At 46.4% G+C, this 15,952-nt stretch overlaps 1 protein-coding gene across 4 annotated transcripts in view; it reads right to left on the bottom strand.

Annotated features, from left to right (window-relative positions):
- LOC111825456 (metastasis suppressor protein 1-like) overlaps window positions 1–15,952 on the bottom strand; it is a 68,730-nt gene that overhangs the window by 34,186 nt on the left and 18,592 nt on the right. For all 4 annotated transcript variants that reach the window (XM_023751947.1, XM_023751949.1, XM_023751948.1 and 1 more), the window contains 2 exons: window positions 10,726–10,787; window positions 7,006–7,079 (listed from right to left, as the gene is read on the bottom strand). In XM_023751947.1, the coding sequence (XP_023607715.1) occupies window positions 7,006–7,079; window positions 10,726–10,787 (136 nt within the window). The remainder of the gene's footprint in view (window positions 1–7,005; window positions 7,080–10,725; window positions 10,788–15,952) is intronic.

The following is a 15,952-nucleotide window of genomic DNA, read 5'->3' as shown; positions in this document are numbered from 1 at the left end:
CACTATCCCTTGAACCTTTCAAAACAAAAAGCTCAGCTGTTAAAGAAAACGTACTGAGCTTATTTCTTCTCGTTTTTTTCTCTTTGTTAATCCCCACCCTCGGATATTTTTCCATTGATGTTTGGAGAGAGTGGAAAGGAGGGGGAGAGACACAGAGAGAGAAACATCGATGTGAGAGAGACACCTGACCAGGGCGGCGTCTAGCCTGCAACCAAGATACCTGCCCTTGACCCGAATCGAACACCTGACTCTTCAGTCGAGGGCCCTGCTCTATCCACTGAGCAAACCAGCTAGGGCTACAACTGAGCTTATTTCTCAAACTACTCAAAGTTCTTACTTTTCCTGTAAGAATTCTCAGGACAATAACCAAAGATAACTTAGGACCCCAAATTGGCCTGTGAGTACAAAGCCAGTCTGTGACCTAGAGCCACATCCACAGATTCACAGGCAGCAGTTTTACACCTTTTCATTTTTAATGTAACGAGTGAATGTGTCTATGCTCCCTTAAGGTTATATTCAAAGATTCTTCAGTTCTAGGCCTGTGAGAGGGAGCTTTTTAAATAATTAATTTTTTTTCTCTCAGTTTTGTGGCTAAGTAGCCTCCTCGGTAGAAATAATAAGGCTCTAATTCCATGAGCGAGACCTCAGGACTTGAGCACTGGTGGGTCCAGAAGCGAAGGGCCGTGACCACCTGGTTAAAATAAAACTTGGGGGCAAACAAAACCAGTCTGGCTGCCTCTTGGAAACCACCTCCCAGTACCTCCCCTCCCTACCCCTGGCAGGGAAGGTTCCCTCACTATCCCCGCCCACCCCGCCACAGCAGGGTAGCCCCTTTACCACCGGCCCCTTCCCAGGGCCTGGTCATGGAATGCTGAGCCCTCCTCAGGTACATGAAGTAGGAAGTCACACATTCTACCAGAGACTGGGTCTCAGGGAGGAGTCGCCAAGATTCCAGTTCTGAACTCGCAAGTGAATCTTGCCGAAGACTCCCTCACCCAGGTGACAGCCTTCCTCACCCAGGTCTGCCTGGTGCCGTGTGCAAACGCTGCCGACGTCCTGCCAAATGCCAGGTCCTTAGCTCTGGGTAAGCGGGTTCCTCGGGGAGGTAAAGCAGCTCCTGTCCTGGAGGTGTCTGCAGCCTAGTGGGAAGGCGGTGACCACGCGGAGAGTGAGGTGAGAGGAAGCATGTGCCGCAGCAGCCCTGGGCAGGAAACCGCTTGCCTTGGGAAAGGGGCTAAAGTTTCACAGGCGACAGGACTCTTTAACCGGCTCTTGGAAGGCAAGCAGCAGATCCTAAGCATCTAAAGGGGGCCACAGGGGTGGGCTGGGAAGGGCGTTCCAGGTCTGGAATGCACAGGTGCAAGCAGAAAGAGATGAACGGTTTTCTCTTTTTAAAATATATATTTATTTATTCGTTTCAGAGAGGAAGGAAGAGGGAGAGAAACAGATAGAAACATCAGTGATCGAGAATCATTGGTCGGCAGCCTCCTGCACGACCCACACTGGGCATCCGAGCCTGCAACCCAGGCATGTGCCCTGACCCGGAATCAAACCATGACCTCCTGGTTCATAGGTCAACGCTCAACCACTGAGCCACGCTGACTGGGCAGAGATGAAAGGTCTTAAGGATTTCAGGGAAGAGTGAGCATTTCTTTGTGGGTGGAACTGCCGGCCCTGGCGGAGATGTCATTGGACAGGTGGGTTGTGGCAAGACGCTTGCGAGAAGCCTTATCCTCCTGGGACGCTTGGATAAATCTGAGATTTCTGGGTCCCCCCGACTCCACACCCCCCTCCTCCCGTTATTTTGATTCCATAGGTATGAGGCAGGGCCCTGAAATCTGTATTTTAAAACAAACTTCTTGAGTGATTACAATCCACAAAGCCAGATCTGGAGACCACAGCATTTAAGAAAATCTACACTAAACGCATGTAACATACTTTTAAGGACCAAGACTGCTTTAGCCAACACAAACCATAGGGATTTCCTCACCGATGCACAGAACCCTGGCGATCCAGGCTCACTGGTTAAAGCCCACGCCTGGGCCTCCAAGGCCGTCTTAGAAGTGCCAACTCCCACCCGCCCCTCTCATGCACATGGCTGAGAGGGAGCCTCGTCAGAGCCCAGGTCACCCCAAACGCCCATGTGTAGCTCCCATTCTTCCCTTCTCACCACCCTCTCCCCTCCATTATTCTCTGCCTCACTTGGCTTCCTCCGCTCCCTTTGTCTCCAGAGCAGACTCTAAGTTAAAATAGAAAATTCAGACTGCCCGAATTCCTTCACATTTTATGGATTTAATAGGGCCAAATCAAGATTTAAAATGGCAGAATACCAGAGCCCTGTGTCCTGGGAAAACCCCAGCTACAGGTGGGAAAATGAGAGCCCCGAGAAGTGAAATAAAATTACTTGGAGTCACACAGCCAGAAGACGAACACAGACATCCCAGCTCCCAATCTAGATGTTACTCCAAGGGGAAATATAGGTTGTTCCATTCAGGAGCAGTAACTTTTAAGCAAATAATAAACCTATACTAAATCCAGGAGTTGCTTACATAGGGATCATAACTTAATGGTTAAATTCTAGGCTGTGGGCCTGACTCCAGCTTCACCACTTACTAGCCACACGACCTTGGTCAGTTGACATAAACTCTCTTCACCTCGATTTCACCACCTGAAATGAAGATCATGAGCACCTACCTCGTGGGGCTGTTAAAATAAAACGACTCGATACATGTAAAACACATAGGACAGAGCCCAGCCCGGGATACGTATTCAACAGGTTCGCCATCACTCTCAAGATTCAAACCACCGCCCATTTTTTGAAGTGACGTATAAAGGTTTTGGGACATTAAAGATGACCTAGTCAGCTGGAGATCCATTTCCTTCCTGCTATGATCTCAAACCCCTTACTGTGGGTTTGGTGTATCATCATCTCAACATCCCTGAGACGGTTCATCAAAGCTTTAAAGTAATTACAGAGGCACAAAGCGGCAGCCCAAACTGCAAGTCACACAGCATCATGCTCTTCAAAGGCCCTTGCTGACCTCAGCAATGACGCCGTGGCCACGAAGGGCCAGTGCTGAGTAAGACAGAGCGTTTCATCAGCTCAACACGCCTGCCTTCCATGGACACGGAGAGCCGAGCCCTGGGGTGCAAGGGCACGTGCTTACGGGTGTAGGGACACTGGTCCCAGAAACGGGCCACCTCTGCCGTAGAGGGCTGAGAAGCCTCCCCCCTCCTTAGTTCATCGTCGTTTTTGCCTTTTTAAAGTAACCCAGACAACTGCATGCCAGTCAGTTCAAACATTTCTCAACTCCTACAATGGCCCGCGTGCTGGCCCCTCATGGACGAGGAGATGGTGACGCTGCCCCAAAAGTCCTCAGTGTACCGAATGCCCAGCCACTAATTCTTCGTGGTCGATAACACAGAAAAGGGTGCGCTTGCATATTAAACACAAGTTGCAAAATCAATAAAATGTGAAACTGTACCATGTCTTACGGAGCTAATAAATGCCTAAGTCCCATTACAGCTTAATTATTAACCTAAATACACACATCGTAAGGGCAACTTGTACTATTTTTTAAAAAAATAGAACAAAACAGAGTTCGGACATATTTCCACATCCTACTTAACAAGTTATATAGAGATTAGAGTGATGTTGCTCTTATAGTGACTAGCTTTAAAATTTGTTCCTAAACTGTATTAACAGCTAGTGTAAAATATTTGCGAAAAAGGACAAAGACCTTTCAGAGCTGTTTCCTTTGGGAAACAATATGGAATGCTAATGTTTGGAAACCAGAGATCTGCTAGCTTGAAATTCTGGACAGACATTTGCCCAACATGAGATGCACTTAAGAATAACTGCTATTCCCTTGTCATCTCCAGCAAGAAAGATCCGAAAAAGACATCTATGGCCCTGGCCTGTTGCTCAGTGGTTAGAGCGTAGGCCCACACACAACCAAGGGTATTGGGTTTGATTCCCAGTCAAGGGCATGTTACCTCGGTTGCCGGGGATGGTGCAGAGGCAACCAACAGAGGCAACCAATAGATGTGTCTCTGTCACATTGATGTTTCTCTCTCTCTCTCTCTCTCTCTCTCTCTCTATCTCTATCTCTCTCCCTCTCTCTCTCCCCCCATCCTCCCTCCCCTCCATTCTCTCTAAAAATATCAATGGAAAAAATATTCTTGGGTGAGGATAAAAAGAAAAAGACAGCTCCAGGCTCTAAGAAAACACTGGACTTTCTGTAGAGGGTAGATATCAAACTGCAAACTGTAGAGTTACAGCCTGTCATGACCTTAAGCCCAAATACGTATTTACTGCTGACCAAAACAGCTTGAAGCATTTCTACGGATTCACTGTTTCCTCGGTGATGCATACGTCATTAAAAATAGATTACGCACAGATCTCCAAAAGGATGCAGACATGGGCATTAAGTGCAGCACAGCTTGTAATAACAAATACATGGGGATAATCTAAATATCCTCAACAGAAGAGTGATTACACTGTGCTACATCCGGGCAGTGAAATTCCATTTGACCACTAGAAAGAACATGGTCGAGCTACAGGTACTGACTAGAAAGATCATACCCTATACTGCAGAGGAAAAGCACAGGGGTGATGTTTCCTATGGGCTACCTCTGGGAAAAGATCACACAGACATACTTCATTTTATATATCATTCTACATATTATCCTGCAACTAGCTTTTTTCCCTCCCACATGTGTTTACGTATGCAAAAAGGTCTGTACATAACACTAAACCCAGTCTCTGCAAAGGGTACTGGGAGGGTGGATTTAATTTTCTATGTTCTGTCACATAAATTTTTTTAAACTCAAGAGCATGTTCTATATTTTTCAATTTTAAGTAAATTTTAACTTCACAGAAATGACTTCTGATGCTTACTGAACATACAAGAAGTGCATGTGTTCAAGTTTCTCTCTTGTCGTCTTCATAAAATATATTTCTATCAACCAGACACTTCTTTTTAGGTCACGTGAGAGTCCTCACCCTCCCCATGCCACGGAAAGTTATACCCCCTACCCCCGCCCCAGTGCACATGGCCAGATGGGGAGTATTCTGGAATCTCTAAAAATGATCAGAAATCAAAGACTAAAAATATATCAAAGCAGAGTCTGTTTGCTGTGACAGTATTTGTTTTTTGTCCAATACATCACCTTTAAATTCCTAGCTCCTTCATCACACCCGCAGAGAAGTGATTCTGGTTTCTTTTCCCACAAATCATCGCTCTGCTTTTCCTCCCTTCAACCAGGAGGACTTGCAGGATCTCCCGTTTCCCACCGAGATCCCCTGGGGGCAGCCTCTGCAAACAGCCAGGCTCCCACTGCAGGACATCATGGACCGTCGGGGATGTCTTTCTTGTTCATCCTTTAGGGTTTATCCCATGATTAAACATTAAAATATAAAAACTTATGAATCACCGAGCCTCGAAAATGCAATGCCAGATATCTAAGCTCTTTAAAGCAATTTTTTAAAGAAGATACATTCTGGTGGCTATTCTAGAAAGACATCAACACAACTGACAAGTCCAGTTCCCTCTACCGGTGAAATAGAAGAAAATATTATAAAATAGACCCAATAACACTAACAATGGTGAAGACTGGCTTCGATGTTCTCTATTCTTTATACTTATATTTTCTAGCTTCTACCACGGACACATATAAACTATGTAATATTTTTTTTAAAGGGCTTAAAGAGCACAGTGGATATGAGCCACATCAAGCCGGCAAACCAGACAAAGCCAGCACTGCTCCGATGCCGCCGTCACGTTCTCCTAGGGAACCTTCTGAAACACTGTCGGCATCTTGGAAATGAAGAGAAATATTCCCTCCCCTGGAGACCTCCCTCGTCTCCCTGAGCTGAGTCAATTACTCACTTCTTCATATTCCCCCAGCACGCTGTTCTACCACTGTCATCCCAGCAAACATATTTCTACACTCAAATTCTCGATTCGAGTATCGCATTTCCTCCTTCAGTTCCAAGCTCCCCCAGGACCAGGACGGCAATGCACTGACGTGTGTGGCCCTGTGACAGTGTCTGACATGTTATCAGTTTCCAGGTTTCTGGGATGAATGAGAAGTGTGCTCCCTGCAAATTCGCCCGAACATTTCACTGAGCCCCGATGGTAATTGGGCGCCTGGTGAATCCCACCGGAGGTGCCCATCACGTGCATCAGAGAAGCCAAACTCTTGTGTGACTGGGAGCAACCCCAACACCCACATTTTCCAATGTCACCTTGACAATGGCAAGAACAAGCGTGTAGCTGCCAGTGCACAAGCAGACCTCGCCTGGGAGTGAAGGAGAAGGCACGCCCCTTCGAACAGGGTTTCTCCTTTAGGGCTGACGAGCTGATGGTGTATTTCTAACAATGGTGGTGGATACAGGAGTATTCGTTTTCTTCTTTATAACTTTCACATGTTCTTACACGTCTTCTGAATGATTCAGTAGTCACTGAAACCATTAAAATATTTCCGAAGACTTTTTTCCTTGATTTAACACACATACTGTAAACACCACGTTCTGGGCACTATATTTGGGGGGGGGGGGGTTGGACATGAAGAAGTCATATGTGGGAGACACAAAGACAACACAATAGGACACCACTTACATAAAGGCTCCCAATTTTACAGAACCCAGAAAAACGGTCTGCCCCATCATTCTTCCTGCTTCCCGTCCCCCAAGGGAACGAGGAAAACCTTAGGACAACCCTTGCGAGAAGGGAAAAACGAACTACACCCATATGCACAGCTCAGTAAAAGCGACCAGGAAACACGTCGAGCCACCTCCTGCCTCTTTTAAAGGAAAAGTGGCTCTTTCCCTTCACTTTCCATTCTTCTCTTGAGCTTTGTCCTGCAGAGAACCTTGAAACTTTGAAACGTGTGCTATGTGGAACCCCGCAGCGTTAACAGAATTTTAGGTATGAGTCAGCTCAGCCCTGATGCTCCTCCCTGAAGCCCCCCCAGGGAAAGAGCCACCCTCCATCTGCTTACCACGTGTGTTGGTAGCCATGTCGGCCACTTTCTGAAAGGCGTCCAAGAAGGCAGCTGCCGCTACTACTGTTGTCCTAAAATACAAACAGATGACACAGGCATGAGGAATGTCATTAGCGCTCAAGGGCTAAAACCTCCACGGACAGCACGTTATCCTCAGGACAGCCGAGCCAGCTGGGCAAGGACAGCCTTCGGCTTTGTGGTCCCACTTTGTTCTTGGGAGGCGTTCCTCCTCCTCACATTATTCGCAACCCTGCCCCAGTGACGCCCAGCTCCTTCGGTGCTAGTCAATAAATGCCAGCAATCCCTCCCATGCCCTCCTGCCCATTACCCGGTAAAATTTCACAAAGGAGGGAAAGACAGGTGTTTCTACCGAAAAGAAAAACATTATTAAAAAATATCAAGGGTACCGGTAAGAATTAACTTTAGAGTAGGAATCTTAGCGAGAGATCATCTAGTGTAAGTAACTCATTTTAGAGAAGGGAAAACGGAGACCGCATCCACAAGGTGGCTTTCCAACTACGTTCAGGCCAGAGCTGGGACTAGTAGCCAGGCCCATGACTCACAGCCCCATGCTGTGTGACTACACGTCAAGATCCTGGCTGTGTGACTTTCCCCCGAAATCGTAATCACAGTGAAACATCTTTTTCCAACCTTAGAAGGCTACCTCAACTGTACCTTCTGAATTCCTAACAGCTGAGAATAGGGAGAAGTTACTACACTCATTTGCTGGTCTAGAAATGATTTTGAATCCGTCACATGCCCTTGAGCACTATAAGATGTGCTGAGCGCTCTGCGGTCTCCTGCCTCCTGGAACTGGGATCCGAGATGTCATCCAGTGAAGAGCAGATGGTGGATCCCCCAAACACGCAAGCCAGCCCCAAGATCTGTACTTTACAATCGAGCTCTAACCTGATGTAATTTCTAAGTATTTTACATATGAATCCAGTCTTTACTGAGCATGTGTATGAATGCAATGTTGCTGAAGGAAGGAGATGAGGATAAAGATAAAAAGGAAAGAGTTCAAAACAGCGACATAGAAAAGAAATGGCTTTTAAATATAAGCAACAGTGGCAATGGAACAAAGGCTCCTGGCGCTCAGCGTGGTCTCACCAGTCCCTGAGCGCTGAGCTTCCAAATGAGGCCTGATATTTTCCATTCTGCTCAAGTTTAAATATATATATATTATCAATTTCAAAGAGAAAGGGAGAGGGTGAGAGAGATAGAAACATCAATGATGAGAGAGAATTATTGATCAGGGCTGCCTCCTACACACCTCACACTGGAGATCGAGCCCGCAACCCAGGCATATGCCCTGACCAGGGATCGAACTGTGACCTCCTGGTTCATAGGTCGACGCTCAACCACTGAGCTACACTGACTAGGCTCTGCTCAATTTTTTTTTAAAATGACACAAGAACAAAACCATAACGTCAGAAACCCCACCTGGAAGCACATTTTTAAAAGATCTGACATCCAATGCAAACCCTGGAAAAGTTAGCTTTCTCAAACATCCTAGGATTTATAAATAGCTCATTCTGGCGCACAATTAATATCTGACACAGTGGCTGGATTTATTCTCATTCGAGTCCATGCCAATCATCCAAATTTAATGAGCCCGCTGTAGGGGTGCCTTGCCCATCACCCATCATCAGGGCCGCATGGAAAATGAGGTGGTCAAGTGTGATGAATTCAGAGCTTTAACCACGGCTCCCAGTGAGTCATAGTTCAGTATCTGCTGTGTCACGAGATCTTAGGCCTCTGGGATCAGACAGGACACACATGCAGCCACGGGCAGCAGGAAGGAGCGAGTCTCGGGTTTCAGTGCTCCCGGGCTTACTTGCCTCTTCTACAGTCTTCTCTTCATCCTTTCTCAAACACAGACAACTACACCATGTGCATGAGGCCCCCGGCGTGCCCTCAGCCGGTGCTAGGAGTCTGACAAAATGCAGAAATGGTCCCTGCTCTCAGGAGGCCTAAGTGTTGTCAAAAAATACAAAATGTACTTTGCACCAGTGGCGGTAAGATAAGATTGCTCTAAGTCTTACTTGGTGTGTTGAATCAGTTCATTACTTGAAGCTTCGGCTTCCTCATCGGTAAAAAGGAAAGGGAATCTTTTCCATGGTCCATCTTGAAAGCTTGCCAGACAATTAAATGAGGCCAGATAAGGAAAAGTATGTGTGTGGTGGAGGGAGGGCGGGTAAACATAAGCGTCTTACGTTTTACTGCAGAACACCTCCTGGATGGAGGCGAACCTATTTGAAATAAATGTAACAGTGGCCGAGCTGGGGGGTGGGCTGCAGATGTAACTAACGAACAAAGGGAAGGGGCCTGCATTCTGAGCAGAGGAGTTTGGATCCTTCGGCATAAAAGAGAAGGAGCCGGACTCCAGGGCCCACTGTCCGCCTGGAGGCCCACTCACGGCTCTGGACACCCAGGTTCATGGGTGGACACCCAGGTTCATGGGTGGAAACCCCAGGCAGGAAGGTGCAGGAACGAAGGGGAAAAGATCCACCTCTCCCGAGGTCCTCTCTTCTGATCTCCAGGGAGCCATACCCTGTCCTGCCCTGTGGCCAAAGCTCTGGGCAGTAACCCCTGGGGTCCACAGGCAAAGGCCCACGAGCATCATGCCATCCTTCCGCCCTCTCTCTGTCATCCGCATAGCTTTTGATAAAAAAAAAACAAAAAACAAAAAAAAAACAAAAACAGAAAACCTACCTGCTTTGTTCTCTGGAAAACCATCCTCATACATCTGAACCAACCTATGTCATCCCCATATGCCATGAACAAGGGCCATGACACTGATTGCTTTTTCAAGGTCCCATCCCTCATGGAGCACCCGCCAAGTGCAAAAGTGCCCCTTCTTCCCACTGATTTATGGGCATATAGTCTTAGCAAGAAGATGTTGATATATTTCCTATTTCTTATCAGACGATATATGAACAAGCACAAGATGAAGCAATAAGAATAGCCCCTGCGAGCATTATCAGCACTAAATCTTATGTTTTTTTAAAGCAGCTTTACTGAGGCATCATAATTTGTATACCATAAAAATTCACCCCTTTAGGTACACGGCTCAATGATTTTTTAGTAAATTTAGAGTTATGAAACCACCAAAGCAATCCAATTATAGGAACATTTTCATCACCCCCCAAAAATCCCTCGTGTCCATTTGTAATCAGTCTTCTTTTCCATTCCTGGCCCCAGGCAACCACCAATCTACATCTGTGTCTACACATTTGCTTTTTCTAGACATCTCATGTAAATGGGATTCTATAATGGTCACGACTGAGTTTTAAACTCTGTATACGAATAGGCAGTAAGCAGAATGGACTCTGGAGCCAAACTCCGTAAGTTCAAATCCCTGTCACCAAACTCCGTAAGTTCCAATCGCTGTCATTTACTAGCTGTGTGACTTTGGATAAGTTATTCAGCTTATCCATGCCTCGGTTTCCTCATCAGTATAATGGGGATAACAGCTGTGCTTAGCCCTTGGGGTTCTAAGACTTAATTAAGCTAACACATGCCTGGCACATAGTGAGTGCTCTATGAATGCTGCCCAATATTACTTTACATATAACACCCCATTTAACTCTCACAGTTCCTGTGGAGGAGGCAGAACAGATGAGTTTAATTTTATATGTGCATCGTGGGGCCATCCCATTCCCTCCTTTGTCTACGGACGTTGCCATTTTCCTGGGAAGACCTGCTTCTACTTACCGAAGCTGGGACTGCAGTTTCCCCGCTTTGTTTATGAAATCTTCCCAAACTGGGTAGCTCCCCTGCAACAGAATAAAGCCATCAATCAGTAAGTCACACTGTGACAGGCATCTGATTCCGACAATAACACAACACCCGATTCCGATGACACAGGAGCAATCTGTGTATGCTCTCTTCCCTGCCGTCTGGCCTACGGCCCCGGTGATATATAAATGTATTGGCCCGGGAATGGGTTTAGAATGTGCTCAGTCCTGTAATCGAGTCAACACTACAGACACCAGCTGGACACGTTGGGCAGAATCTAATACATACAGAGATGCATCACTTTTTGAGTCAATAGATGGTGGGTCCAAATTCAAGATGTGCAGGATATTCAAGGCTCTACCTTAAATATTCTGCATAGCCTGGGAATGTACTTCCTGGGAAAGGCCCCCTTTTTTCTCCACCTGATCACTCTTATTCCAAATGGTAGGGAAGAGGGAAAAAGAGGGACTGGGGCTCCTCCCAGGATAGGGGCCCATTGGGAAGCATCAGCAGAATATCAAGGTTGGGAAGTTACATAAATAGAACTGCTCCACTGATGGCTTGAAGTACAACAGGTGGCCCCTAGCACACTTGACCATCACCCTCCCATGGCAGCCTATATCTCCTACCCTGTCTTATATATCCATGCAGCCCTAAGTCTATCCTTCCAGGCAACTTCACAGTTAAGTTTAATATTGTCTACCCACTATTAAAATGGACTATTTCTGGGAGCTAAGATTTAGACCAATGAGTTGCTTTCTTGGTCATACTTTCCTCTCTGGCTATAGTTTGGATCTTGTTTGTGTGTGTGTGTTTTTTAATAAGGTCATGTATCATTTTTACAAAAACAATAAAAGTCATTACATAAAAATTTTAAGATCAAATTAGAGGTTCTGGCAACGACAGCACCATGAATTTACAATCCATCCAAACCCTAAAGTCTCTTGCACACAAGCTTCCACATGGACGTCTTTTCAAAGAACTGAAGATAACCAGCACATCCACCCACAGCTTTCCTTCTTTCAGCCGCCCCCCAAGTTCAATTCCATCTCTACCTGGGACCCTGCTTTACATCCCCACAGCATCCTGGGAAAATCCATCATGTCTCCCTACTATTTATTTATTTATATTGATCTTTAGAGAGAGAGGAAGGGAGAGGGAAAGAAAGAGAAGCATTGATGTGAAAGTGAAACATCCATCAGCTGCCTCCTGCACGCCCCCTACTGGGAATCGAGCCTGCAACCCCAGCATGTGTCCTGACTGGGAATCCAACTGGCAATCTTTTGGTGCAAGGAAGGATGCCCAACCAACTGAGCCACACCAGCCAGGGCTCCCTACTCTTTTTCTAAGCAAGGTACTCAGACATGAGCTCAAACCTGCCGGGACAATTCTGCCAGGGCGAAACCAGAGCAGGGCCTGACACCTCCCTGCACCTGCACATTACATTTATATTAAGATCAGTAGCCAACCAACCAATAGGCGATGCAAAACAAACCCAGAGAAGCGGAAACCATGGTGACAGAAATGTCGCTTGTCATTGAATCATTTAAATATAGAACTAAGACTAAACACCTAGGGGGTTTGGGGTGCAGGACAGAACATAAATACTATGTTAAAAACAACACAGGCCACCTCTTGATTTCGTTGTCAAGGGCAGGAGGGAGAAACTATGCAATGACGTAAATCATCTCATCTTTCAATACAGAGGCCCAATAAATAGTCTAAAGCTGCAATTTAGCTAAAACTTAACAATTTCACCTTCCTAATGGCTTTAATAGTCTTTTTTTCTTACCCTTAGAACAGTTTCTCAACCTGGCCACTAAGGACATTTTGGGCCAGATAATTCTTTCTTTAAGGGGCTGCCTTGTGCATTATAGGATATTTAGCAGCATCCTTGACCTGCGCTCGGTAGATGCCAGTCGCATTCACAGACACTGCTGGCTGTGACAACCCAGATGTGTCCAGACAATGCCAGATGTCCTCTTAGGGGCAAAACCACCCCTGGTTAAGAAGCACCGCGATAGAGGAATATCTGAGAAACTCATTTCTCTCGGCGCAGAAACAGTTCTCTGGAGTTTAGCGATTTGTTTGGTATCACTTCAGTTTCAATTTTTCTGTTAAATGAAAGTGAAGTTAAATATGTTTTTATTTTGAAAATATCATGCAGAGCACGAACACCTTGTTATAAAAGTGCCGTGTACACCTTTCTCTAGCAATCCAGTCTGTCTGACAAGGTGCAGGCAGACATCTGGAAAATTATCTATCAAACAGTAAAAGGGACTGTTTCTGGGAGTTCAGATTTGGACCAATGGATTGCTTTCTTGTTTGTACTTTCCTCTCTGTCCGCAGTTTTTGTTGTTGTTGTTAATAAGCTCATGTATCATTTTTATGAAAACAATAAAAGTTGTTTACGTAAAAAAAAACTTAAGATCAAATTAGAGGTTCTGGCCACAGCAGCACCATGAATTTACAGCCCATCCAGACCCTGAAGTCTCCTGCACACAGCTGAGAGCACACCCATCAGTTCTGCATCTCTGCCTCTGAGACCTGCTGGCCCAACTGCAGGCCTCTGGGTCACTCCTCCAGGCTGCCATTTGCTCCCATGGGCTGCTAAGCCGCACCAGGCCAGGGATCCTGTCTGACTGGTTCCTGGCAGAGGCCCTGAGGCAGCTACACCTGAGCTACTGACACCAACACCCATGCACAGGTCTTGTCACCATACTGCGCAGCCACATGGCCTCCATCCCTTCTTCCTACCCTGGTTCTTCAACCCAAGAGCATAACTTTATTTTAACTTATGTTGCAAAGGCTCAGGCTACCACCATTCTAGGTCCATCAGACCTTGTGGGAAAATCCAATGACCCACTTAACATATTTACTATTTTCTGATCCAGTCCAGATATGAACACCCCTTCTACACCCACATCCAAGTAAGGAAAGAGTGGAGGGCCAAGATCAGAGTCCGCTGGCTGGCCAGTAGAGCTCTCTGACCAGATGGGTATCAGTGAGCATCCTTAAGAGTGCAAGAGTTCAACCAACCAATTAGAGCCGTATCTAGCCATTCCTTCTCTTTCTGACCCACAAGGCAGTATAAGCAGCTTTTTGAAAAGCCCATGTTCAGACCCACTGACCACCAACTTCTAGCCAAAGTCACCATCACCTCTCATCTACACCAAGAAGGACATGAGAGCTACCTCTTCCTCTCCCCAGCGCCAACCACTCCCATCCAGGGAGCCCTGAAGAAGGTCACTGAGATGAACCAGTGGCAAGAGGCCTGAGCAGGAACCATTGAGCCCTGAGTTCTAGCCAGGATCCTGCCAGTAAACGACTGGATGAAGTCACTTCACCCTCTCAGGGCCTGTTCCTCCTAATGATAAATAATAATAAAAAGCAATTCCACCACCATCACTGAACCCTGACATTACTGAACATTGAAAGAATACAGGGAAGGAATAGAGAACCCAATGCAGGAGTTCAACCTCCTGGACCGAATCTTCACTCTCGTTTGCAATGTGACACTAGGCAAGTCGCTGGAGCTCTGCATGGGGACGGTCACCACTTCCCTGGGTTGGTGTGAGGAATGAACGAGGTCAGACATTAACATGCTCAGTAAGTGTTCAATACACAGTTGAGAGGATTGATCCAAGCGTTTCTCAGGCTGTCCGGAGAGAAGTCATAAACTCTCTAAGTCAGACCGTCCATCCAGGCGGAAATCCCTCATTCTCCGTCCTCAGTACAGAACCAGCTGTACACGGGCACACTGTGTGCCTCACTGTGAGTTAACCGCAGTCACAGCAGAGCTGGGCCGGGGCGGCTGGGTGCACAGTGTCAGACAAAGTCTCTGCCGCGCCTAAGTAAGTGGTGGGTAGAGTACGCCAAAGCGAGATGAACGCTCCTGAAAACGACTGCTCAACCCACTTCAAAAACTACTTACCTGCCCCCACTCGGAGCCTCATTTCAGTCTTTACCAAATTAGCAACCAAAGGAGGGTCCCCTCTCTCGTCAAGGGGTGCAGCACGCCGCTCTCGCCCACGCACACCCACTCAGCCCCAGAAGCCTGCCAAGAGCAGCTCTCTCCCGTCTTAATGATATTTGAAGTCTTTCAAAGTGTCAGGCCCACCTCTTTCAGGCAGCCTATAATTTAATGGGTTCTAAAAAAAATGAATTTCTAAGAACACAAGACAAAAACCTCCCTGTGTAAGAAAAAAATGTGAAGTGTGTAAATGTTATTAAAACTTAAAGGCAAGGTGATTTGAGTTGCTCCATATTTTTTTTTAAAGTTTCTTTCAAAGTTTCTACCCCCTTGAAAGTAGTTTTACTACAAAAACCCAAAAGTGTGGAGGAAGAGAGAAAGGAGGGAGAAGGGACGTGGAGAAGAGGTCACAGGGGCAAAGCCAGCGGCTGTTCTGGCCTACCAGACTTAGTCAAGGAAAGCACACTCAAATTTCAAAAGAACTTTGCAGGTAAAGACACTGTATGCCCTGAGGACCCTTTCAGAAGGCAATTCCAATACAGTCCTTCATCGTTCCATCTGCACCCCACCCACCAGGAAGTCCCAGTGAGTCCTCTCCCGAGGCCATGTTGCTGCCTGGGTTCGCATTTGAGGAACTCCCTAGGAAGGCTGTCCGGGAGCTGTGGAAGTCTTGACACAGACCCCACTGCGGGGTTCACCAGAGAACACATCCAGGTCTCCACACCTTTCAGATGCATGGAGGGACCTCGAGAATATCATGCGAAGTGAAGTAAGTCAGTCAGAGAAAGATAAGTATCACATGATCTCACTCATATGTGGAATCTAATTAATAAAACAAACTGATGAACGGAGTGGATCCAGATACATGGAAGCGTGAACAGAGTGTGGAATCTCGGAGGGAAGGGGGGCGGGTAGATAGGAGATGATCAACCAAAGACCTGTATGCATATATGCATAACCCATGGCCACAGACAATAGGGTGGTGAAGTCCAGGGTGGGGGATGGGGTAGGCTGGAGGGCTCAGTGGGGAAAGAGGGGGACATATGTAATACTTTCAACAATAAAGATATTTGTTAAAAATATTTTTAAAAATACACGGTATATATTTAACATGTAAAATAAAGGTTTCCTAACTTTCCAGACAGACCCGAATAAAAAAAAAAGAGAGAGAGACTCCCACTGAGCACCCGGCTTCTGCCAAGTCCACAGGCAAAGGGAAGAAAGACCCTC

Source organism: Myotis lucifugus, unplaced genomic scaffold (genome assembly GCF_000147115.1).
Source record: "Myotis lucifugus unplaced genomic scaffold, Myoluc2.0 scaffold_27, whole genome shotgun sequence".
Classification (NCBI taxonomy): Eukaryota; Metazoa; Chordata; class Mammalia; order Chiroptera; family Vespertilionidae; genus Myotis; species Myotis lucifugus.
The sequence above is the reverse complement of the archived record's forward strand: the minus strand, read 5'-3'. Positions and strand labels throughout refer to the sequence as shown.